At 42.4% G+C, this 25219-nt stretch overlaps 1 protein-coding gene across 4 annotated transcripts in view; it reads left to right on the forward strand.

Annotated features, from left to right (window-relative positions):
- LOC129710598 (tyrosine-protein phosphatase non-receptor type 3-like) overlaps positions 1–25219 on the forward strand; it is a 161648-nt gene that overhangs the window by 93060 nt on the left and 43369 nt on the right. For 3 of the 4 annotated variants that reach the window (XM_055657732.1, XM_055657723.1, XM_055657749.1), the window contains 5 exons: positions 2830–2853; positions 7398–7623; positions 16503–16586; positions 17927–17983; positions 24669–24825. In XM_055657732.1, coding sequence (XP_055513707.1) covers positions 2830–2853; positions 7398–7623; positions 16503–16586; positions 17927–17983; positions 24669–24825 — 548 coding nt within the window. The remainder of the gene's footprint in view (positions 1–2829; positions 2854–7397; positions 7624–16502; positions 16587–17926; positions 17984–24668; positions 24826–25219) is intronic. The other variant, XM_055657741.1, reaches the window with a different exon arrangement.

A 25219-nucleotide genomic window follows, 5' to 3' on the forward strand; every position in this document is an offset into this window, starting at 1 on the left:
ACTCCTTCACAGGAAATAGTCTATTAACTGACGTCTATTACAAACCCACTGACTCCCACAACTATCTCGACCACACATCTTCTGACCCTGCTTCCTGCAAAGGCTTTATCCCCCTACTCCCAATCCCTCTGTCTACACCGCATCCAAGATGAGGTGTTCCATACAAGAACATCCAAGATGTCCTCAGTCTTTAGGAAACTGGGGTTCCCTTCTCCCATCATCGATGAGGCCCTCACTCATGTCTCCTCGGTACCCCGCAGCTCCACCCTTGCTCTCCCTACCCCTAGTCCCAACAAAGACAGAGACCCCTAGTTCTTACCTTCCACCCCATCAGCCTCAATTCCTACAAAATTTCCGCCACCTCCAACGGGATCCCACCACTAGCCACATTTTCAGCAATGCTTTATTAATACCATCCAAATATTTGAAAAAGATGCAGAGCTAGCAATGGAAATAGAACTTTTTACTCCAGAGTATTTCAGAAATGATAATCTCAGTGTTATCAGGTTTAGTGGTTATGAAAGACCAGGACAATTTCTGGAAAATAATTATTTTCATTGAACTAATAATTAGATAGGAAAGAAAGATTGGTAGGTGAAAAAAATGGGCAATAGGATTCCTGAAGGAGGCATTAATTTGACTTTTTTGATTGAAGGCAATGCCATGAAAGGGCAAAGTGCTGGAGTAGCTAGGCAGATCAAGCAGCATCTCTGGACGACATGGATCGGTGAAGTTTCGGGTTGAGTCCCTTCTTCAGAAGAAGGATATCGACCAGAAAATTAACTTATCTATGTTCTCCAGAGATGCTACCTCACCTGCTGAGTCACTCCAGCATTTTATACTTTTTTGGTAAACCATCATCAGCAATTAATTGTTTTTAACATTTTCAAATAGGTTTTTTTTTGATGGGGGTTCCTGTTATCCTTTGTAATGGATTTTAATGTTTTCCTTATTGTTGATGATAGATCAAATGGTCTGTAGTTCCATGTTTCTCTCTCTCCATCCTTCAGTAATATGAAGAGACTAGAGAAACTGAATATTCTCCTTGGAACAAAGAAGGTTAAGGGAAAATTTGAAAGAGCTGATTAAATTCACGAGGTTTTGATCCTATCTGTACTGACCAATGTTTCCAGTTGCAGTAGCACCAGTCATTGGAAATTATAGATGTCAGATAATTGGCAAAAGAACCAGAACGGAGATGAAATTATACTTTTGGTGCAGTTATGGAATTATACAGCATGGAAATGGATCCTTTGATCCAACCTGCCCATGCTGACCGAGATACCCATGTAACTTAGTCAAATCTACCTGTTTGTGATCCACATCCCTCTAAACATTTTCTATCCATGAATCAAGTAGTTGTAATAATCAGGAAGTGGCTGTCTGAAAGTTGGCGAAAAGAAAATTCTGGTGTAACTTACAAAAAATGAATAAATGCACCATTGAAAAAAATGCAAGGCTGTGGGCGATAAACCTATTAATTGGACTGAGTGAATCGTTCTTTAAAATGTTGCCAGACTATTTTATATAACACAGATGTCTGGGATCAAGTTTTAAACATGTTAGAAGCTACCCGTGCTATTAGTGAAACTAACATGACCTAATTTCCGCCTTGGAGGACATGATGATAACTCAAACCATGATCCAGGGAGATATTCTTCTTCTATAAGAAAGCAAACTCAATGCTAACATTTATTTCAAGAGGACTTGTATACAAAACAGGGTTGTAATGTTGGTAAGGCTGCGTTTGGAATATTGTGAGCAAGTTTGGGCACCATATCTGAGGAGTGATGTGCTTGCTCTGGAGAGAGTCCAAAGGAGGTTTCCAAGAATTATCCCAGGAATGAGCAGGTTAACCCGTGATGAATGTTTGTCAGCATTGGGCCTGTACTCGCTGGAGTTTAGAAGAATGAGGAGGGGGGGCAAATTGAAACATACAGAATAGTGAAAGGCTTGGATAGAGTGGATGTGAAGAGAATGTTTCCACTAGTGGGAGAGTCTAGGACTAGAGGTCATAGCCTCAGGGTTAAAGGACGTTCTTTTTGGAAGGAGATGAGGAGAAATTTCTTTGGACAGAGGATGGTGAATCTGTGGAATTCTTTGCCACGGAAGGCTGTGGAGGCCAAGTCGGTGGAATTTTTTTAAAGACAGAGATAGATAGATTCTTGATTAGTACAGTTGTCAGAAGTAATGGGGACAAGGCAGGAGAATGGGGTTTAGGAAGGCGAGATAGATCAGCCATGATTGAATGGCGGAGTAGACTTGATGAACCACATGGCCTAATTCTACTATTCCTTATGACCTTCTGACTTGCTGAGGCTGGGATTGGGGAAAGAGGATACGGCCTCAATTGTAATTAATTTTTTTTAGGAATTTGTGAGCATAGACTGCGGTAAAAACTAATCAGGCACTGCTTGTGGAGAGAAAATCTTTTTTTTTATGTCAGTGACCTAAAATGAGAACAAGTGTAGGTAGACTTTCGTGAAACACATTATCTGTGATCAGCCCTGTACCCTGCCCTGTTCTGGACAAGGATAAACTAGCCATGACTCTTAAAGTAGATCAAAATATCATTGAATAAAAGTACTGGAACAATGCTATTAATTAATTGTAAGACAAAATGGAAGAGGCAATACAAATTTTAATATTGAAGCCAAATTTTGTCTGCTGAACTGAAATAACATTTCATGATTCTGAGCATAACTCTAGATTTTATAATCACACTCTGCTTTCAGGAATCTGACTTGGATTAATTTGGGTGTTCATAAAGTAAGAAAGATGCATATGTTTGTAAAAGCACAGAGTGATATTGAAGTTAATTTTTTACAGGTCGGAGGAACAACGATCACCAAAGTAAGTTGCTGATTCTTGTACCCAACAAAGTTACTAATTGGGAGAATTGTTGTAAATAATTAAATTGGGAAAGATCATATGGGGAAAATAGTAGGATTTTGCATATGCATAGAAACATAGAAAATAGGTGCAGGAGGCCATTCAGCCCTTCGAGCCAGCACCATCATTCATTGTGATCATGGCTGATTGTCCCCTATCAATAACCCGTGCCTGCCTTCTCCCCATATCCCCTGACTCCACTAGCCCCTAGAGCTCTATCTAACTCTCTCTTAAATCCATCCAGTGACTTGGCCTCCGCAGCCCACTGTGGCAGGGAATTCCATAAATTCACAACTCTCTGGGTGAAAAAGTTTTTTCTCACCTCAGTCTTAAATGACCTCCCCTTTATTCTAAGACTGTGGTCCCTGGTTCTGGACTCGTCCCACATTGGGAACATGTTTCCTGCATCTAGCTTGTCCAGTCCCTTTATAATTTTATATGTTTCTATAAGATACCCCCTCATCCTTCTAAACTTCAGTGAATACAAGCCTAGTCTTTTCAATCTTTCCTCATATGACAGTCCCACCATCCCAGGAATCAATCTCGTGAACCTACGCTGCACTGCCTCAATCACAAGGATGTCCTTCCTCAAATTAGGAGACCAAAATTGTACACAATACTCCAGATGTGGTCTCACCAGAGCCCTATACAACTGCAGAAGAACCTCTATACTCCTATACTGAAATCCTCTTGTTATGAAGGCCAACATTCATTAGCTTTCTTCACTGCCTGCTGTACCTGTAAGCCAACTTTCAGTGACCGGTGTACAAGGACGCCCAGGTCTCGCTGCACCTCCCCCTTACCTAACCTAACCCCATTGAGATAATAATCTGCCCCCTTGTTTTTGCCCCCAAAGTGGATAACCTCACATTTATCTATATTATACTGCATCTGCCACGCATCTGCCCACTCATTCAACCTGTCCAGGTCACCCTGCAACCTCCTAACAGCCTCTTCACAGCTCACTCTGCCACCCAGCTTTGTGTCATCCGCAAACTTGCTAGTGTTGCTCCTAATTCCCTCTTCCAAATCATTAATATATATGGTAAACAGTTGCGGCCCCAACACCGAGCCTTACGGCACTCCACTCACCACTGCCTGCCATTCTGAAAAGGACCCGTTCACTCCTACTCTTTGCTTCAGGTCTGCCAACCAATTTTCTATCCATGTCAACACCCTACCCCCAATACCATGTGCGCTAATTTTAGTCACCAGTCTCCCGTGCGGGACCTTATAAAAGGCTTTCTGAAAGTCTAGATACACTACATCCACTGGCACCCCTTCATCCATTTTACTTGTCACATCCTCAAAATATTCCAGAAAATTAGTCAAGCATGATTTCCCTTTCATAAATCCTTGTTGACTTGGACTAATCATTTTACTGCTATCCAAATGCCCCATTATTACCTCTTTAATAATTGACTCCAGTATCTTTCCCACCACCGAAGTCAGGCTAACTGGTCTGTAATTCCCCGTTTTCTCTATTGCTCCTTTCTTGAAAAGTGGGATAACATTAGCTATCCTCCAATCCACAGGAACTGATCCTGAATCTATTGAACATTGGAAAATGATCACCAATGCGTCCACTATTTCTAGAGTCACCTCCCTGAGGACCCTGCGATTCAGACCATCAGGCCCATGGGATTTATCATTCTTCAGTCCCATTAGCCTACCCAATACTATTTCTCGCCTAATGAAATTTTCTCTCAGTTCCTCTACCCCCTTAGATCCTCTGTCCTCCAGTAATCTGGGAGATTGTTTGTGTCTTCCTTAGTGAAGAAAGATCCGAAGTACCTATTCAACTCTTCTGCCATTTCCTTGTTGCCCATAATAATTTCACCCGTGTCTGCCGTCAAGGCACCCACATTTGACTTTGCTACAATTTTTCCCTTAACATATCTAAAGAAGCTTTTACTGTCCTTCTTTATATTCCTGGCCAGTTTCCCTTCGTACTTCATCTTTTCAGCCCATATTGCTCGTTTTGTTTCCTTCTGTTGTCCTATTGACATTTTCCCAATCCTCCGGCTTCCGGCTACTCTTTGCTGTGTTATACATCTTTTCTTTTAGTTTTATTCGATCCCTAACTTCTCTTGTCAGCTACAGTTGCCTCCTCCTCCCCTTAGAATCTTTCTTCCTTTTTAGAATGAAATGATCCTGCATCTTCCGGATTATGCATGTTGTTATTATTAAAGTTTAAATAACTGGAAAATTGAGATGGTGGATGAGGGTTGATTCAATGAATTGTGATTCTCCAGCATTTGTTTGCTATTTTTTGGTTGTCCAGTGATTGCTTTGCACAAATGACATTTTGCCTAAAGCTGCTTATTTATCTCTCAAACTGAGTACACCATTCTATCATACACTATGATGATACGACTTCCTCAGAAATAATTTACTGTGAGGTTATTTAATACACCTTCTTCTTTGAATTGGGTACAACTGTGTGCTGCAAGTTATGTTCCAGCAAACATTGGGCCAGATTTATGGTGAGTGAGGTATAGGAAAATACTTCTGGAGCAGGGCAGTTAGGGTTTCTCCATTGGGCATTGGCAACCAATGGGCTGAATGACCTATGTCACTGTACAAATATGATGTATTAGTCTGTGCAAAATATATTCTGATTATGGGTTTAAGACTTGTATGATCCCTTGATTCTGAATATAATGATATGTGATAGAGATAACTGCAGTTCAGTTCATTATGTTCATGCCAGCCAACAAAGAGGAAACAGTCTAATCTCACTTTTCACTGTTTTTTTATGGCCTAGTATCTCCAGATGGGAATTTAATGTAATGGTGCAGTCTCTGCCTTTGCAATCTTTAGACAATATATCTTTTATATATTTCTAACAATATATTAACCTTCCCTTAAATTAAAAATAAAATAACAAGATTATTTTTTTTTAAATGGTAGATAACTGTATTTACCTTTACCTGGTCTAGTGAGTGTAAATCACAGATATTGATTCTTCCACAAGGTGCTGGAGAATGGCAGCACATATATAAATGACCTTGATATAAATGTAGATGGGTTAATGAGTATGTTTGCTGATGGCACCACAATTGGAGGTGTTGCAAACAATGAGGAAGGCTGTCAGAATATAGAGCAGCATATAGATCAGCTGCAGAAATGGCAGATGGAGTAAGACAAGTAAGGCACCCAAGCAAGTTGGACTTTGGCAGGTTGAATGTAAGGAGAGAGTATACAGTTAATGGCAAGACCTTTAACACCATTGAGTGCAGAGGGATCTTGTAGTCCCAGTTTATAGCTCACTAAAGATGGCAACACAACTAGATAGGGTGACAAAGAAGGCATACAGTATGCTTGCCTTCATTGCGAGGGGCAATGAGTACAAGAGTCAGGAAGTCATGATACAGCTTTATAGGTGGACCACATTTGGAAAATTGTGTGCACTTCTGATCACCCCATTATAGTAATGGCGTAGAAGCTTTGGAGAGGGTGCAGAGGAGCTTTACCAAAATGCTGCCTAGATTAGAGAGTTTCAGCTACAGGGAGAGGTTAGATACATTATTTTCTCTGGAACATCAGAGGTTGAGCGGAGGCTTGATAGAAGTATTTAAAATAATGATAGGCAAATAAAGGATAGACAGTCAGAACCTTTTCTCCAGGGTGAAAATGTCCTACACTGGAGGGCAGTACTATAAGGTGAAAGGTTAATGGAGATGTGCAGAGGAATGTTTTTTTACACAGAGGGCGGCGTGAGCCTGGAACTCATTGCCAGAGGTGATGGTGGAGGCCGATACGATAGTGGTGTTTAAGAGGCTTATGAACAGGCACATGGAATTTCAGGTAATAGAGTGATATGGATCATGTGCAGCACAAGAGATCAGTTCAGCTAGGATCGTGTTTGTCACAAACATTGTAGCCCGATGGGCCTGTTCCTGTGCTGTACTGTTCTGTTCCATGTGGGCTCTGCTTGAAGTGAAATCCAGAAATGGAGTGTCAGATGTTCAAACATCTATCCAGTATTTAGAGCAAGGCCACGTGAATCCAAGATGGACTCAAGACTGGTGGTTCTAGACACCAGCTTGATTAGACTCATACTTAGTCTGTTGAGCTCCATAACTAAAAATTTCCCATCCTAATGAGGCTTTTTGTAGGTTTCTGCTGTAGCCTCTTGGGTGCAATCACATCTTAAATGCAATGGCGACCTATGTTTGCATGCTATACACTATGTGTAAACCAACTTGTGTTTTGTACATTGCTGTAATGACTGCTTTTTTTTGTATTCTGTGCCTTGGATAATAGGATTACACTTTGTACATTTCTACTTGTCCTGCTAAGTTCACCTTTTTTTGAACACACTTTCTTTCCTATGATCATCCCATAAAATTCAGTTGGGTTGTTCAGAAAAAAATCTACCCATATAAATCCTTGATGAATGAACTTGATTAACCTACCATTCTAAATGTTTTAGAAGTTATTGTCTTTAACTTATTAATGGAACAGTTGTCACCATTATTTGTGTAATTTAACGTTCATAGGACATGTGGAGAAGTGCAAGAACTGTTTTCTGATACCATCAAAGCACAACGGCGATCACTAACATGTTCAATGACTGGTGTGGATACTAATATACCAAAAGATGATCTCGCAGTTTCTCACACACTGGCTGGTGTTGATTTGCAATTTCTCGAAGCCTATGAGTCGACAGCACCAGGAACAAATGAGGATGAAATGGCACCAGGCCAATACTACTGTGATTTCAAGGTTAGTAAAACTAGATTGTAAGCTTCATTTTGAAGGTGTAAGCTTCATTTTAAGTGCAAAATATAATTGACACTATATCAGCTTGTAAAGCAATTAAAGATGGTGTGGAGAAAGCAGATTCTTGCAAAAATATGGGTGTGAAGCAATCGGTTTAAAATCAGATTTCGTAATGAAAGTAGAGGGAAACAAACCATCTACATCTTAGAAAACATGTTATTCTGTGTGCCATATTCACTGGATCTAACATTTCTAAATCTGTAATTGATTTCAAAGAAGATGAGGTTAAATTCAAAATTTCAGATGTGCCCATCAAATTTATCTTTTATTTTATTATCTTTATTAAACTTTTGAAAGGCCAAGGTCATTGATTTAAAAAAAAGTTTAGGCTAGCCACTGACTTCCCTCAACTATGAAATCCTGAGTCGTGTGAGCATGTAAATTCACCATTGTGGATAAGAAAAAATATTTCTTTACATCATAATATACCTGAACTTCTGAGTTCATTTACATCAAAGAATTACTTGAAGAGACGTAATCTTAACAATTTGACTCGAGCTTAATTACAGATTACCAACTCTCTTTCACTGTTGTTTAATATTCAGTCGAAAGGGGCTTCTCCAGTGCAAATTGGAGGAACAGCACCTCATATTTTGCTTGGGTAGCTTACACCCCAGCAGTATGAACATTGACCTCTAACTTCAAATAGCCCTTGCTTTCCCTCTCTCTCCATCTGTATCCATCCCCCCCCTTCCCAGTTCTCCCACCAGTCTTACTGCCTCAGACTACATTCTACCTCTGTCCCGCCCACTCCCCTGACATCAGTCTGAAGAAGGGTCTCGACCCGAAATGTCACCCATTCTCTCCAGAGATGCTACCTGTCCCGCTAAGTTACTCCAGCATTTTGTGTCTACCTCTGATTGTTTAATACTCATTTGGATTATTTAAGAATGTCAGTGATGGAGTACAAGAAACCCAAAATAGCAAAAATGTGTTATGGCTGCAAAACCATTAGTTGGAATGGAATTATAATGAATATTTTTCAATAACTCTGAAATCTTTTCTCTGGTTAAAACTTTAAATGCAAAAGAAAACAGTGTTTTTTTTTTTTTACAGTATGCTTATTTTCCTGAGGTCTTTCCAAAGGTTCATTAATCAGAATCAGTTTTCCTCTTCCCTGATGTAACTTGAGAAAGGAGACAAATCTAAAATGATAATTACTAGGTTGCTTGCCACAGAGAAAGTCATCACCAGGGTCTTCCCCAAAATTGTCTCTTCTTGCCTGAAGAACTGCTCCCAGAATTACTGTATGGGTTCCATCCATCTGGAGCATTGGTGAACATAATCTTTAGCACCAAGCAACTCCGATGCGAAGAGCAGCACCAAATACTGTGCATGGCCAGACATATGCCTTCCATTGATTTGCCTGCTGTGCAATATCTTGGTAATCAATAAAACACCAGAAAATGGGGGTACTTTCCATATCTTGGAAACAACTTGAGAGCAAAGTCAAATGTCAATCATAAAATTTACCATGCTTTCGGTGTGCGACGAGTATTTATGCTGGTTTTTAACGGTTGACCATCAAAGCACTTTCTAATGGGCAGCATTGAATTCTGCCTTAATTTTACTTCTGATGCTTGGAATACCTGTAGTGGTACCTCGGGGTAGTAGAGAGAGCAAAGTAAATATCATACCTATGGTGGAACCTGAGCATTCCACATTGGTCTCATCATCTTCAGAATCAACAAAATTGAACCAAGTTGTCTTCAATCCTTGGAAACTTTTCAAAACAAGAGATCTTGTGCATAATGTTTACTCTTTTGTGAGTTGGCACCTTGATACCTTTTTCCCATTAACTGTTCAGCCTGCTTATGCCCATTGTCCTGCCACCACATTGAATTCTGAAATCTTAAGGCATAAAGTAAGCAAGTTGGTGAAATGAGCTGGTGAAGATTGAAAGGCAGGGCAATTGAGTCTGAAGAAGGGTTCTGACCCGAAACGTCACCCATCCTTTTTCTCCAGAGATGCTCCTGACCCACTGAGTTACTTCAGCTCTTTGTGTCCTTCTTTGGTATAAACCAAAGCATTCCTTTCTACATGCAATTGTAACTGCTCCCTGAATAGGTGGGTTTCTCAACATTTCAAATAAAAGACAGGATAAGTTATAGCGGTAGGAGGGTGGGTGATATGTGATGCACAGCTAAAATATTTGCTGCTTGTAAACTATGGACGTGGAGGATGTGAGAAAGAATAATAAAAGTGAGCAGACTATCTTCTAGCAATGTTACAAAATTTTGAGATTTAAAAAATCAAGTCTGCAATTTATCCCATCAGATAAAGCATAAAAATAAGTTTAATTTGACACCTAATTCACTTTCATATCTCAAGTATTTAAAATGTTATGGCCATTTTCATACTCGGAAATTAGCATCTTGATTTTCTATGGACATAACATAAAAGCTTTGATCGTGGACAGTCAAAAGCCCATAACTTTCTTAAAAATTAAGTGAACTGAATGAAATTTTCAGTTATCATAGATTAAAGCATTCTGAAACAAATATAAAATAATCTTACTTGGATGACCTGAAATTAAAGCATATAATTAGTTAGTTACCCAATTGTAGCTAATTCCAAACTTCAATTACTAGGTCTAAAGATGTATCCATTTCTTAATAAATGATTAACATTTTTAAATAGCCTAAGTGTCCAAATAATATTCACAAATAATTCACGATAAAACATGATTTTTAAATCTCATTTTACATTCATTTATAGGCCAAATGGAAGGAATTTAGTGTTCAATTGCTGTAAATTAATGTCAATTTAAATCAGCTTTCCAGTCGGATCCTGTGAACACGCTGGTTTAGAACGTTCACATTGCGGTAGATTTGTGCCCTCAAATGCCCAGAAAAATACTGCGGGATATAATGGGCCCCAAATTAGCTACTTGCAACATTAAACTTTGTATAAAGGGATCTTAAGAAGCCCTTTTTAACGTAAAAATAAACAGCCTACCTTCCGTTTTCCCCTGTATGAGATCCGGCCCGTTGTCGGCGGTCGCGGGTTTAGAGGTTAATTTTTAACCTACTATAACAAGTAAATAAAGCCCTTAAAACTAATAATAGCTCAAGCGACGGAATCTTCCAGCGATTTTTCGTTAATAATTAACTAGGCTGAAAAACCTCGATTTGAACAGCCTAGGGAAAATCGCGGTGTAAACCCGCCCACTCTAAACGGCGCCAAAATCGCCCACACGGGCTGGGACAGATTTTTAGCGATGCTTCAGGTACGTTTTGCAACATACCTATATCTTCATTGTGGTGCCAGGCAAACCCCCCCCCCCCCCGTCCACTGGCCACAATTTGTGCCTGCTCCAGTAGTTGGCTGCTGTTATTCTCTAGGGTGGTGAAAGTGGATCTATCCTCTGCTGATCTGATGGTGTTGCTACCAGAATGGAACCTTATAGGCTCCTGCAAAAGAGGATACCTTTTCCGTGACAATCTTTCTGCTTAATGCATTTGTAACGTTTGAATAGTAGGCATTTTAGAAGCTGTGAAGTTTGAGGTTTAGAAAACGGGTAAGTGTGTCCCTGGCTGTAGCACAGCCTACAAATGCGAGAAACAGCAATTGATCATTGTTAAGCGAGTTGGGGACATACTTGGAAAAGGGGAATATTTGGTTAATGCGGAGGATGAATGTGATGTGAGGTTCTGAAAATGTTACCAATCTTCATTCAGAACTGGAGATCATTTTAGGTCTCTGAATAGGGAAGCTTTCTCCTTGCATCCATCTCATCAGCAAAGGCAACTGCAGCATTAGCTTTCAGCCATCCTAAAGTGGTTGACAACATGGCCTAATCAGCAGCAGATGGTTTCACTGGTGGTCGTCAACCAAACGAAGCAATACTACTATGCAATGAGAAAACAAATGGCATGGTTAGCACTAACTTGACACTGAAGTCACTTATGAGGTGGGCCCATGAATCTTAAGCATCCCGTGCTACTAGCCCCTAGAGCTCTATCTAACTCTCTCTTAAATCCATCCAGTGACTTGGCCACCACTGACCTCTGTGGCAGGGAATTCCATAAATTCACAACTCTCTGGGTGAAAAAGTTTTTTCTCACCTCAGTCTTAAATGACCTCCCCTTTATTCTAAGACTGTTGCCCCTGGTTCTGGAGTCGCCCAACAGTGTGAACATTTTTCCAGCATCTAGCTTGTCTAGTCCTTTATAATTTTATATGTTTCTATAAGAACACCCCTCATCCTTCTAAACTCCAGTGAATACAAGCCTAATCTTTTAAATATTTCCTCATATGACAGTCCCGCCATCCCAGGGATCAATCTCTATGAAGGCCAACATTCCATTAGCTTTCTTCACTGCCTGCTGTACCTGTAAGCCAACTTTCAGTGAACGGTGTACAAGGACGCCCAGGTCTCGCTGCACCTCCCTCTTACCTAACCTAACCCCATTGAGATAATAATCTGCCCCCTTGTTTTTGCCTCCTTGTTTTTGTCATGCAACACAAATCCAGTGTTCAATATCTCCACTAACATTCTTATCATTGCAACTAACAATGTGATCAGCTGAACAAAAGTTTGACAAGTCTATTGTCCTCTAAGCAATCTAAAGTTGAATCTGATAAGCAGTTGTAATGTGAGCGACAGAATAATGCATCATGTTAGAGCAGAAATCCTCAGAGCAGCAGGATATTTGATTCTGAAAATGAAATATTCAATCACTTTTATTATATATCTTGGCATGAAAAGGGACAAATAATCAGGAGAAGATTGGTGTCATCACCACTGTTTGAATGTAATGAGCCAGGATTTTGCCATAAATGCGATCAGTGCCTTTTCATGCCCTTTTTGATGATTTCACCACGATAATGCCTTTTTCATGCCTAAATCAGCCTTTTTTTTGACATTTTGCTAAATGGTTGTGCGATTTTCTATAGTTGTACTGTTATTACAATAATGATTTCTATGTTAACACGTTAATATTAATGTTATCATTAATGTGTTAGTATAGTATAACTTATAAGAAAACTTCTGCCACCGGGGACGCCACCATCGGTCATTCATTTGTTCGTGTAGCTGCCCGCTGGTTGTCTTCTCGAAGATCTATTTAAGAAAGAACTGCAGATGCTGGAAAAATCAAAGGTAGACAAAAATGCTGGATAAACTCATCGGATGAGGCAGCATCTATGGAGAAAAGGAATAGGTGGCGCTTCGGTTCGAGACCCTTCTTCAGACTGATGTGGGGGGGGGGGGGCGGGAAAAAGAAAGGAAGAGGCAGAGACAGTAGGACTAGAAGGAGAGCTGGGAAGGAGGAGGAGGGAGAAGACGAGGGCTATTTAAAATTAGACAAGTCAATGTTGATACCACTGGGGTGTAAATTACCCAAGCGAAATACCCAAGCTTGTCTCCTCACTACATTTACTGCTGGCTCCAGTCGTAAATCTGAGTTTTTGAGTGATCTGTGCAAGGCATTCATTGATGCTGGAATTCCACTGTGGAAATTGGAAAACAAACCTCTCAGAGGTTTTTTAGAGAAATACACAAAGGAACATAGACCAAGCGAGTCATCCTTACGGAAACATTATGTTGACAGCAACTTCAACATTGTTGTGCAGAAAATTAGAGATGACGTTGCATGCAACAAAATATGGATCTCAATAGACAAGCCAACCGATGCTGTGGGGAGATATGTTGTCAATGTGGTCATCGGTACACTGGAGGCAGGGCAACCATCAAAGAAATATTTGTTGACATCGGAAGTATTGGAGAAGTCAAACAGCTCAACTATTGCTCAGTTGTTTACATCTTCACTTGCTGTACTTTGGCCAGAAGGTATAAAACACGAAAATGTTCTTCTGTTGGTCTGTGGGGGCGCTGCGAGCCGGCAGCCCTGCCAGCAGCGTGTTGGGTTTTTTTCTACTTTTTTTGTTTTGTTATGCGTCTCAATGTGTGTTTTTAATGTTTCTCTGTGTCTTGTGTGGGGGGGGGGGGGGGGGGGGGGGTAAGGGGGAAACCGCTTTGGTCGCCTCCTCCACGGAGAGGCAACTTTTTCCATGTCACCCCCCTGTGGCCTAACCAAGGATCTGTGCGGCCGTTCCTGGAGACGCGCCTGGGGCTTCAGCATCGGGCGCAGCGAGGAGTCTTTCGTCATGGAGCGGGCGAGCTCTCGCTGGGGATCGCCAGAGGGGAGCGCTCCGTTCGCTGGCCGGCGGCAGCCTAAAGCCGCGGTCTGCGGAGTTCCAGCTGGCGCAGCGTCTGGGACCCCAGTGGAGAAGAGTTTTGACCGCCGGCCTTGCAGGCTGCGGTGCTTCTGGCTGCGGCACGGCGGGGACTTTAGATCTTTGACGGCCGGCCTGCGACCTACACCATCTTCAAGCCACGGTCTCCGGTGGGGAGGCACCGATTCAGGAGTTACCTGGACTTACCTTGTCTGCACATCTGGACGCCCGCAGTGGTGACTGCGGTGGGTTGTGCTCCCGACCACGGGGTAAAAAGGAGGAGGACTGACCAAATTTTGTGCCTTCCACCACAGTGATGAATGCTGTGGTGGATGTTTGTGTTGAATTTTAATTGTGTACTGTGTGTTCTTTTTTTTTATTGTACCCCTGCTGGCAAATTAATTTCACTGCACTTTATGTGCATGTGACGACAAAAACTTGACTTGACTTGATTGTGACTTAACGTTTTAGTCCCCAAAATGTTGCATTTGACGTGCTTAGCTCGAGGACGGCATAGAATTGCCAAGCACATACGTAGCTTGTTTCCAAATGTCGATCGCCTAGTTTCCAATGTCAAGAAAATCTTCCTCAAAGCACTATCACGTGTGCAGCTCTTCAAGGAAATGGCACCCGAGATTCCGCTACCTCCTCAGCCCGTTTTGACTAGGTGGGTTACATGGCTCTCTGCTGTCCTCTACTTTGCTGCAAATTTTGAAAAGATAAAATAAATCATTAACTGTTTTGAAAAAGAATCTCCTGCAGTCAGGGTCGTCAGTGAAATTATGCGGAAAAACACGATCTTGTGTTTATTGCTTCCAATTTTGCAAACTTCCCACAAGCTATCACTTCCCTTGAGAAACATGGCGAAACATTAGTGAATAACATGCAGGTTTTTAACAAAGTAACTGATGATATTCGTAAAGTTCCTGGCGATGTAGGTAAAGACATACAAGGAAAATGTGAGAGTGATTTTAGCTAACAAAGATCTTCAAGAAATAGAAAACATAGCTAAAGTTCGCAAAGGTAGTTATAATGCACAAGATATCGACATGAATATAGCGTTTGTAACTTGTTTCTGGTATGTACCAGTGACCTCAGAAATAGGTTTTTCACAACTGAAGAATATTCTGTCCGACAGACGGCATAGTTTAGCAGCAGATAATTTGAAAAAAATGCTAGTAATTATGTGCAACCAGGCAACTTTGGTCATTTAATGTAGTATATGTTTATATTATCATTTTTAACCATATTTTGATGGTGGAAATAAATGCCTTTTTTTTGTCAATAAATGTCTTTTTTGTGCCTTTGTTGTAATTTTATTATGCCCTTTTGCCTGCCTATTTCAGAGGTTTTTAGTGCCAAAACATCCTGGCTCTAGTAATAATTCTTCTGAGTGTTTCATTTTTGCTTGGTGTAAGGATGGCCCTGAGAAAGGGGAAGGAGCAACAGATGCAATATAACATCTCGGAGCCTGGGCAGTGTTCCAGCGGCAGCGGCCACCTGATCCGACCGCGGGCCCAGTGGACGACATCATCGGGAGCTCGCAGGTCACAGGTTGGTGACCTGTTCTCCGGAGCTCCCGCAACAGCAGATGAATCCGCTGGACTGGAGGGCCGCAGCTTCGGCAGCTTCGACCACCCTGGGCGGCGGAGTTGAACCGGCCCGTTCGCGGAGCTCGGATTCATCCACGGGACTGACTTGCCATCGCCCGGCGGGGTCACAACATCTGAAGCCTGGATCGCCTTGGCGCAGAGGGAGAATAAGAAGGGATGAGACAAAGACTTAAGACTTTTGCCTTCCATCACAGTGAGGAGGTGCCTGGTGAACTCACTGTGGTGGATGTTCATTTGTGTTTATTGTCTGTTTTTGTCATTTTTACTATATGTAGGACTTCAAGGCAACAACATTTCGTTCAGACCGCAAGGTCTGAATGACAATAAAGGCTACTTTGACCTTGGACTTTGACAAGACAAACATGTTAATGGATCATTTTTTAAATGACTGACAACTAGCCTGAAATTGTAGGTTTTATTTAATCATCTCTCCCAGTTGTTTGGATTGCGAGCATCATATGGGTAATTGTATTGTATAAATGAATGCTAGATTTTAACCATAATATGAAAGAAACCCTACAAACTGGTTCCCAAACCATCTTTTCTAAAATGGATCTTGCAAGGATAAGAAGATTTTTCTACCTCAGGCTTGTGACCATTGTGTATGTCTAAATATATTTACATTTAAAGCTGAATTTTCAAACTCTTGCAATCTCTGGATAAAGGTTTTTTTCCTCTTCACAATCCTACATAACTATGTCTCCTAGCTACAGATACTCTACCAAGAGAAAACTACCCTTTGGTATTCATCTTAGAATCTGTTAAATCTTTGCAAGAATCTTTGCACTGGGCAGAGTATCATCTGAGTACAGGGTGCATCTATGTTCATGTTTATATTAACTACAAATGTTCTTTCTCACCTGTAGAGTGTAACTCTACGATGAAGTCATTTGAATTGGGACATGACATTCTATTCAACAAATAAGGCTGCATAAAATTATCCAAGTAATTATGCCTTGTGCAAATTGAGAGTGTATTTATGTATATTAATGATTCTTGCATGGTAAAGTTGAGGTTCTTTCTTTCCAGAGTGATGCAGTAATCCATGATCGTAATTTGCTTTTAGTTCGAATGATACCTGATGAGGATGGAAAGTTTGGGTTCAACTTGAAGGTAAATTGAATAAATTTAACTTTCCTTAAAAAAACTATTATAAACAGTAAATATAGAAAAAGTGTATTGTGCATAATAACCTTCCTTGGTGGGGAATGACATGACGTTAAAATTGAGCACCATACCTGTACCACCGAATTTTGCTTTTCTTTTTAGTGAAGGAAATTAAGTGAGGGCACTTCTATGGAGGGAGATTCAGGAATCAAGTTCCAGATTTCTGAACAAAAGAACCTTTTCCAGCATTGTTTTGAACTTGTAGCTTGCGAGCTAAAGTTATTTGTTCACTTGTTTTGATATTTACCTCAAAATTATTTCAAAAGTTTTTTCATTTGGTGTAACTTATTAGTTACAAAGACTTAATATAGGCCTTGGCTTCCCAGATTCATCCCAAATTCTGATGAGTTTTAGCACAGTGGCATAGCAGTTGGTAATGCTGCTACACTTTCCAGCGACCAAGTGGATTCTGGTGTCTTTGTGGCATTTGCATTCTTCGGTGACTGTAAGTTTTCTCTGGGTGCTCTGGATTTTCTCTTCCGTTCCAAAAATTGGTGGTGGATTGACTGGTTATTTTAAATGGCCACTAGCAGTGGCGGACTGGGTCTAAAAATATTGGTTGCCAGGAGACAAAGGGGGCCCACTTCATCAGGGACCCACTTGCCATCGGGCAAGCTGACACCCTGGCCAGTCCGCCACTGGCCACTAGTCTAGGTGGGAAGTAGAAATATTAGAGAGGGGGGGGAGGAGGAGGAGTTGATGAACAGGAGCGAGTAGGTTGCAGGAAAATAAAGGAATAGGACTGACAAATTCTCGTGCAGCCAGTACAGACTTCATGTTATAATGGAATATGAGAAAACTTAATGCATTCAAGCATTCTTTAACTAATTGAGCTTTTCAAGATGATTAACCAATGATAAAGTTCAATAATTTTATTAATGCTTTTGAATACTAAATTATAATTGCTATCAAAGCAGCTTTGGCAGATCTCTTCAGTGCTGAATATCCAGTGAATGTGGTTAATTAATCTTGGCACAGACATTGTGGGCCGAAGAGACTAATTTTGTGCTGTACTGTTCTATATATGTTTCTGTTCTGGTCAACCATTCAATTAAACCAATTATGTTTTGATTAAACTACATAATCTAACCATATCTATGCTAATGATTGCTGTACACTTTCAAAAGTATCTTAGAATGCAAGATTTTTATAAATGTTAATTGTTCCATAATCTGGAGTTACAATCTCTTACAGAAATCCTGAATGAAATATAGATTGTTTGAATTGCAGCTTTAAACACATAAAGTTTCTTATTTATGCCATATATACACTTATTCCATGTGCAGGGTGGAGCTGATCAGAAAATGCCGCTTATTGTCTCAAGAGTAAGCCCAGGGTCACCTGTGAGTAAAATCTTTTTTTTTTCATGTCTATCAATCTGTGCATACTCTGCACATAACTATCATAGAACAGAAACATATATAGAAACATAGGAAATAGGTGCAGGAGTAGGCCATTCGGCCCTTCGAGCCTGCACCGCCATTCAATATCATTGCTGATCATCCAACTCGGTATCCTGTACCTTCCTTCTCTCCATACCCCCTGATCCCTTTAGCCACAAGGGCCACATCTAACTCCCACTTAAATATAGCCAATGAACTGGCCTCAACTACCTTTTGTGGCAGAGAATTCCAGAGATTCACCACTCTCTGTGTGAAAAATGTTTTACTCATCTCGGTCCTAAAAGTTTTCCCCCTTATCCTTAAACTGTGACCCCTTGTTTTGGACACAAGAACTATTCAAGAACAATTCTAGAACCAGACCAACTGGGACCTGTTGGGTCCCTGTCACATGGGAGGCCTGGTCCCCCAACGCAACCCGTTCCCCAAAACAATAATCCACCACTCACCCATTCCCCCATATTCCACCACTCACCCATAGCCCCCAACTGTGCAGGGGCATATCCCCAGCACTGCCCCCCCCCCCCCCCATCTCTTGCTTCTAGGACTTTAAAAAAGAATGCAATTGGCTTCTCCTGTTGAGCTAATAACTTGCTGGAAGGACTGAGTGTTGCTCGATTGCAACTTTATTCCAAGCTGGACCAGCAAGGATTTAGCTGTTAACATAGAAACCTGATCGTCCCCTATCAATAACCCGTGCCTGCCTTTTCCCCATATCCCTTGACTCCACCAGCCCCTAGAGCTCTATCTAACTCTCTCTTAAATCCATCCAGTGATTTGGCCTCCACTGCCCTCTGTGGCAGGGAATTCCATAAATTCACAACTCTCAGGGTTAAAAAGTTTTTTCTCACCCCAGTCTTAAATGACCTCCCCTTTATTCTAAGACTGTGGCTCCTGGTTCTGGATTCGTCCAACATTGGGAACATTTTTCCTGCATCTAGCTTGTCCAGACCTTTTATAATTTTATATGTTTCTATAAGATCTCCCCTCATCCTTCTAAACTCCAGTGAATACAAACCTAGTCTTTTCAATCTTTCCTCATATGACAGTCTCGCCATCCCAGGGATCAATCTCGTGAACCTAAACTGCACTACTTCAATCACAAGGATGTCCTTCCTCAAATTAAGAGACCAAAACTGTACGCAATACTCCAGATGTGGTCTCACCAGAGCCCTATAAAACTGCAGAAGAACCTCTTTACTCCTGTACTGAAATACTCTTGTTATGAAGGCCAACATTCCATTAGCTTTCTTCACCCCCCCCCCCCCCCCCCCCCCCCCCCCCCCCCCTTACTCTTCTTCTTAAACTTTAAGGACTTTATAAATGATAGTACATGCAAAACTAGGCCCTTCGGCCCCTGTTTGAGCTAAGACCAATTCTTATTTGCCTACACATAATCCACAACTCTCCATTCCCTGCATATCTACGTGCATGTATAAAAGCCTCTTAAATTCCACAATTGGGCAGTACTGTGGTGCAGCGGTAGAGTTCCTGCTTTACAGCACCAGAGACCTGGGTTTGTTCCTGACTGCAGATACAGCTTGCACAGAGTGTGTTCGCTCCTTGTGACCTGGTGCAGATCCCATCAGGGCCTGGGATTTATTGCCCTTGTATAAACAAAGATCTACATGCTGGTTAGCATGCAAAAGGACTTGCAATGCAGGAGTAAACTCAGCAGATCGGGCAGCATTTGTGGAAAACATGGATAGGTGATGTTTCGGGTCGTAACACTTCAAACTGATTGTAAATAGATGGGGATGGGGTGAGCTGGAAGTGTTTTCCAAGCCAAAGTATTTATGAAGGAACTGCAGATGCTGGAAAATCGAAGGTAGACAAAAATACTGGAGAAACTCAGCGGGTGAGGCAGCATCTATGGAGCGAAGGAAATGGGCAATGTTTCGGGCAGAAACCCTTCTTCAGACTGATGTGAGAGTGGGGGGGTGGGGGTGGGGGAGAAGAAGGGAAGTGGAGCCAGTGGGCTGAGGGAGAGCTGAGAAGGGGAGGAGAAAGTAAGGACTGCCTGAAATTAAAGTCAATGTTCATACCGCTTGGGTGCAAACTGCCCAAGCGAAATATGAGGTGCTGCTCCTCCAATTTACAGTGGTCCTCACTCTGGCCATGCAGGAGGCCGAGGACAGAAAGGTCGGATTCGGAATGGGAGGGGGAGTTGAAGTGCTGAGTCACCGGGAGATCAGGTTGGTTCTTGCGGACGGAGGTGTTCGGCGAAGTGATCACCAAGCCTACGCTTGGTCTCGCTGATGTAGAGCAGCGGATGCAATAGATGAGGTTGGAGGAGGTGCAGGTGAACCTCTGCCGCACCTGGAAAGACTGCTTGGGGCCTTGAATGGAGTCAAGGGGGGAGGTAAAGCGACAAGTGTAGCATTTCTTGCAGTTGCAAGGGAAAGTGCCCGGAGAGGGGGTGGTTCAAGTGGGAAGGGACGAATTGACCAGGGAGTTACGGAGGGAGCGGTCTCTGCGGAAAGCAGACAGGGGAGGAGATGGGAAGATGTGGCGAGTGGTGGTGCCACGTTGGAGGTGGCAAAAATGACAGAGGATTATTTGTTGTACGTGACGGCTGGTAGGGTGGAAGGTGAGGACAAGGGGGACTTTGCCCTTGTTACAAGTGGGGGGGGATGGGGATGGCAGGTAATAGGTCGACAAAGGGGAGGAGAGTTTTGATAGGCAGAACGTTGGAACAAAGAGCAGAGATAAAAAAGGAAGGCGTGAGGCAGGTTTGAATAAGTGCAGATTGTATAGCCAGAGGGTGGAAAGTAGCAGAAGGAGGGGGGGGGTGGGGGGGGGGGGGGGGGGGGAGGCCGTGGAAGTGAGGAAATAGAGTCGAGATGAACACAGGTCAGGGGGAGGGGATAGGAGGTTGTGAAAGGTTACCAATTGATTGGTGGTGGTTATCCACCTTGATGCTCTTCAAGGGCCCCAACAACTTTTTAATCTCAAACCACGCTTGTATATTAGTATTCTTAATATTTTCCATGTCTTTCTCAGTGAAAACCGATGCGTCACCAGACTCCAAGCACAAATTCACTCCTTTATCCTTAAGCGGTCCTACCTTCTGCCTGGTTACCCTTTTTTTAATGTAGGTATACAAGGCTTTGGGATTTTCTTCAATCTGACTCGTTGATGCCATTCCGTGGCTTCTTTTGACCCTTGTAATCTCCCCCTTGAGTTCTTTCCTCTCTCCTCCCTCCTATCTCGTTCCACCTTTTATTCCTCAAATTCTTTCCTTATGATCAAATTTACCACCTCATCCAAGGTTCCCATACTTTGCCATCCTTATCCCATCTCCTTACTGGAACATGCCAGATCTAAACTTCCATCGACTGGTCTTTAATTGACACCTACATACAGTGCCCTCCATAATGTTTTGGACAAAGATCCATCATTCATTTATTTGCCTCTGCACTCCACAATTTGTGATTTGTAATATCACATGTGGTTAAAGTGCACATTGTCAGATTTTATGAAAGGGTATTTTTATACATTTTGGTTTCGCCATGTAAAAATGACATCTGTGTTTATACATTGTTCCCCCATTTCAGGGCCACATATGATTGGAACACATGGCTTAACAGGGATTTGTAATTGTTCAGGTGTGTTTAAATGCCTCCTTAATGCAGGTATAAGTGAGCTCTCAGCACCTAGTCTTTCCTCCAGTCTTTCCATCACCTTAGGAAACTTTTATTGCTGTTTATCTACATGAGGACCAAAGTAGTGCAATGAAAGTCAAAGAAGCCATTATGAGTCTGAGAAACAAGAATAAAACTGTTAGAGACATCAACCAAACCTTAGGCTTACCAAAATCAACTGTTTGGTACATCATTAAGAAGAAAGAGAGCACTGGTGAGCTTACTAATCATAAAGGGACAGGCAGGCCAAGGCAGACCTCCACAGCTGATGACAGAAGAATTCTCTCTATAATAAAGAAAAATCGTCAAACGCCTGTGCTGGGCTTGTTTTCCCTTTGAATGGCATCCCCATCCCCGCATTCGCAACAAGGGCAGTGTCCCCCTAGTCCTCACCTTTCATCCCACCAGCCGTCACATACAAGATTCAAGATTCAATTTATTTGTCATTTGGACCCCTTGAGGTCCAAACGAAATGACGTTTCTGCAGCCATACATTACAAACAGACCCAAAACACAACATAATTTACATAAACATCCATCACATCGCTGTGATGGAAGGCCAAAAAAACTTATCTCTCCACTGCACTCTCCCCCCCCGATGTCAAAGTCAAAGCCCCCGGCTGGCGATGGCGATTGTCCCGCTGCGGGAGCCCGCGGGTCCCTGGAGGGAGACCGCTTAAAGCCACGCCGGGTGGTGCAAGGTCGCACACCGGGTCTTGATGTTAAAGCCCCCGGCGTGCGCTCGCAGAGTCCCGTGGCCATTCCAAGCCGCGCGGGGCGGTGCTGCGAGGCCCCGCTCAAGGAGCTCTTCGACCCCGCAACTCGGGCGGGAGAAGTCGCCGTTGCGGGAGCCCTGAAAAGCGGTCTCCCTCCAGGGACCCGCGGGCTCCCAGTGCCGCCGTCCGCCAGACCCACAGTTGCAGCCTCCGAATCTCCGGAGATCGGGCCGCAGCAGCGCTCCACCACCGCTCCACCCGCTCCGGACTCGACCAGCTCCGCGACGGTGAGTAGTCGGCACTGGAGCCCCCGGTCTTCCTGTTGGAGGCCGCTCGTCGTTGCAGCCCCAACTATAACGGAGACCCGACAAAGAAAAGGTCGGGTCTCCCGTGCAGGGAGAGATTAAAAGTTACCCCCTGCCCCCCCCCCCCCCCCCCCCCCCCCCCCACACACAACCCAACAAAAAATAACAAAAACTACATAAAAACATAGACACAAAATAATAAAAACGCAGACGGGCTGCAGAGGCCGCTGCTAACGAGAGTCGCGCCGCCTACTGGAAAACAAGTAATCCTCCGTCAGTTTCGCCACCTCCAACGTGACCCTACCACTCAACACATCTTCCCATCTCCCCCCATGTCTGCCTTCCGCAAAGACCGATCCCTCCGTAACTCCCTTGTCAATTCTTCCCTTCCCTCCCGTACCACCCACTCCCCGGGCACTTTCCGTTGCAACCGCAAGAGATGCAACACCTGTCCCCTCGACTCCATTCAAGGACCCAAGCAGTCGTTCCAGGTGCGACAGAGGTTCACCTGTATCTCCTCCAACCTCATCTATTGCATCTGCTGCTCTAGATGTCAGCTGATCTACATCGGTGAGACTAAGTGGAGGCTGGGCGATAGTTTCACCGAACACCTCCGCTCGGTCCGCAAGAACCTACCTGACCTCCCGGTGGCTCAGCACTTCAACTCCCCCTCCCATTCCCCATCCGACCTCTCTGTCCTGGGTCTCCTCCATGGCCAGAGTGAGCAACACCAGAAATTGGAGGAACAGCACCTCATATTCCGCTTGGGGAGTCTGCATCCTGCGGGCATGAACATTGAATTCTCCCAATTTTGTTAGCCCTTACTGTCTCCTCCCTTTCCTCAGTCCTCGGGCTATCTCCTCCCATCCCTCAGCCCTCGGGCTCTTCCTCCTCCTTTTTCCTTCCTTCTCCCTGCCACCCCCTATCAGTCTGAAGAAGGGTTTCGGCCCGAAACGTTGCCTATTTCCTTCGTTCCATAGATGCTGCTGCACCCGCTGAGTTTCTCCAGCATTTTTGTGTACCTTTGATTTTCCAGCATCTGCAGTTCCCTCTTAAACACGTTTCTTGCAACGTCCTGGCTCCCATACTCCCTTGAAAGTCACCAGATTCACTGGAAAATTAATTAATCTTTTTTAAAGAAAAATGAATTACAAGGATGTTGGAGTATGCCTGGGAAGAACATTCAATTGTCCAAAACGTTTACTAGTTCAGCACCATCAAAATCAGGGGTGCTCTGGAATAATGGAGTTTCAACATGATTGAAAATGTGTAATTTCATTATTATTATTATGGGGTTCGCATCTGAGAACTCCCATCAATCACCAGTTTGGATATCTTTACCAGAAAATCTGCAATGGTTTAAGAAGGTGGTTCACCAGCACCTGAAGGATCGACTAGGAACGGGTCATAATTGTTGGCTTGGCCAGCAATGCCCATATCGCAAATAAATGTGTTTACAAAAAGTTTAAGTTCAATAGCTATACTGTACCAACAAAGGATGTGGTAACCTTCCAGCTGAATATTGAAAATATCCTGTGTGTGAAGCCGCTGTGCTGGTAAATATGTGCTAAATGAGTTCGCTTCCATTTGGGACGAATATCTAAGCAGTTTTCTGCATTAAAAGTTCACAGGAATTGAAAACCACTTGCTGTGTGAAATATTGGTTCCAAATTGCTTGAGTTGTTGAAGGTTTGATTTAATTACAAAAGAAGTGGAAAATATTTTTATTGCTTTACTACTCGGTGATTTGTAACAAAAATTCCCAGAGTCAAAGCAACTGGTTGTATATTGCTGAAGTATGTGTTGGTGAAATAAACATTTGCAGTTCAATCCATACTGTATAAACTAAAAAGGAGCCTTTTTATGGTGTGCTTTTATACAAAATGTCTTCAGCTCTCTGTTAATGAAAATAATTCCAAAATCTGATGTTTTTGATTGAAATATTTTCACATTTGTTGTGTAGGCTGACATTTGTGCATCCAAACTGAATGAAGGAGATCAAATCTTATTAATTAATGGCAGAGATATCTCTGACCATACACATGATCAAGTTGTTATGTTTATAAAAGCAAGCAGAGAATCGCACTCCAGAGAACTTGTACTTCAAGTCAAACGAGAAGGTAACCAATTGTTGAACTTGTTAAATATAATAAATGTTTACTTGTTCTACTTGAATAATTTTTTGCTACAAAACAGAAACCAGTTTACACAAATAAGAACACAAGATGTAGGACAAGTACGGTTGGCTCATTGAGCCTGTTCTGCCATTTTTAATCTGATCTTGATGAGAACATTTTTTTCCAAATGGGTGCAGATGCAAATCTGAACTTGCATGTTTTTAATTACTCCTTTTATGCCTTTTAAAAAAAATTAACAGTTGCTTTTACTAGTTACTTGGGGATGTAGCTGAAAATCATCCCCCCTGCCTGTACAGGTTGCATGATCTGCTCTTGGCTACTCATAATAACTGAGATAAGGAGAGGAATCCTAAAGGAATCAAATATTTAGATATTA

Source organism: Leucoraja erinacea, chromosome 2, assembly GCF_028641065.1.
Source record: "Leucoraja erinacea ecotype New England chromosome 2, Leri_hhj_1, whole genome shotgun sequence".
Taxonomy (NCBI): domain Eukaryota; kingdom Metazoa; phylum Chordata; class Chondrichthyes; order Rajiformes; family Rajidae; genus Leucoraja; species Leucoraja erinaceus.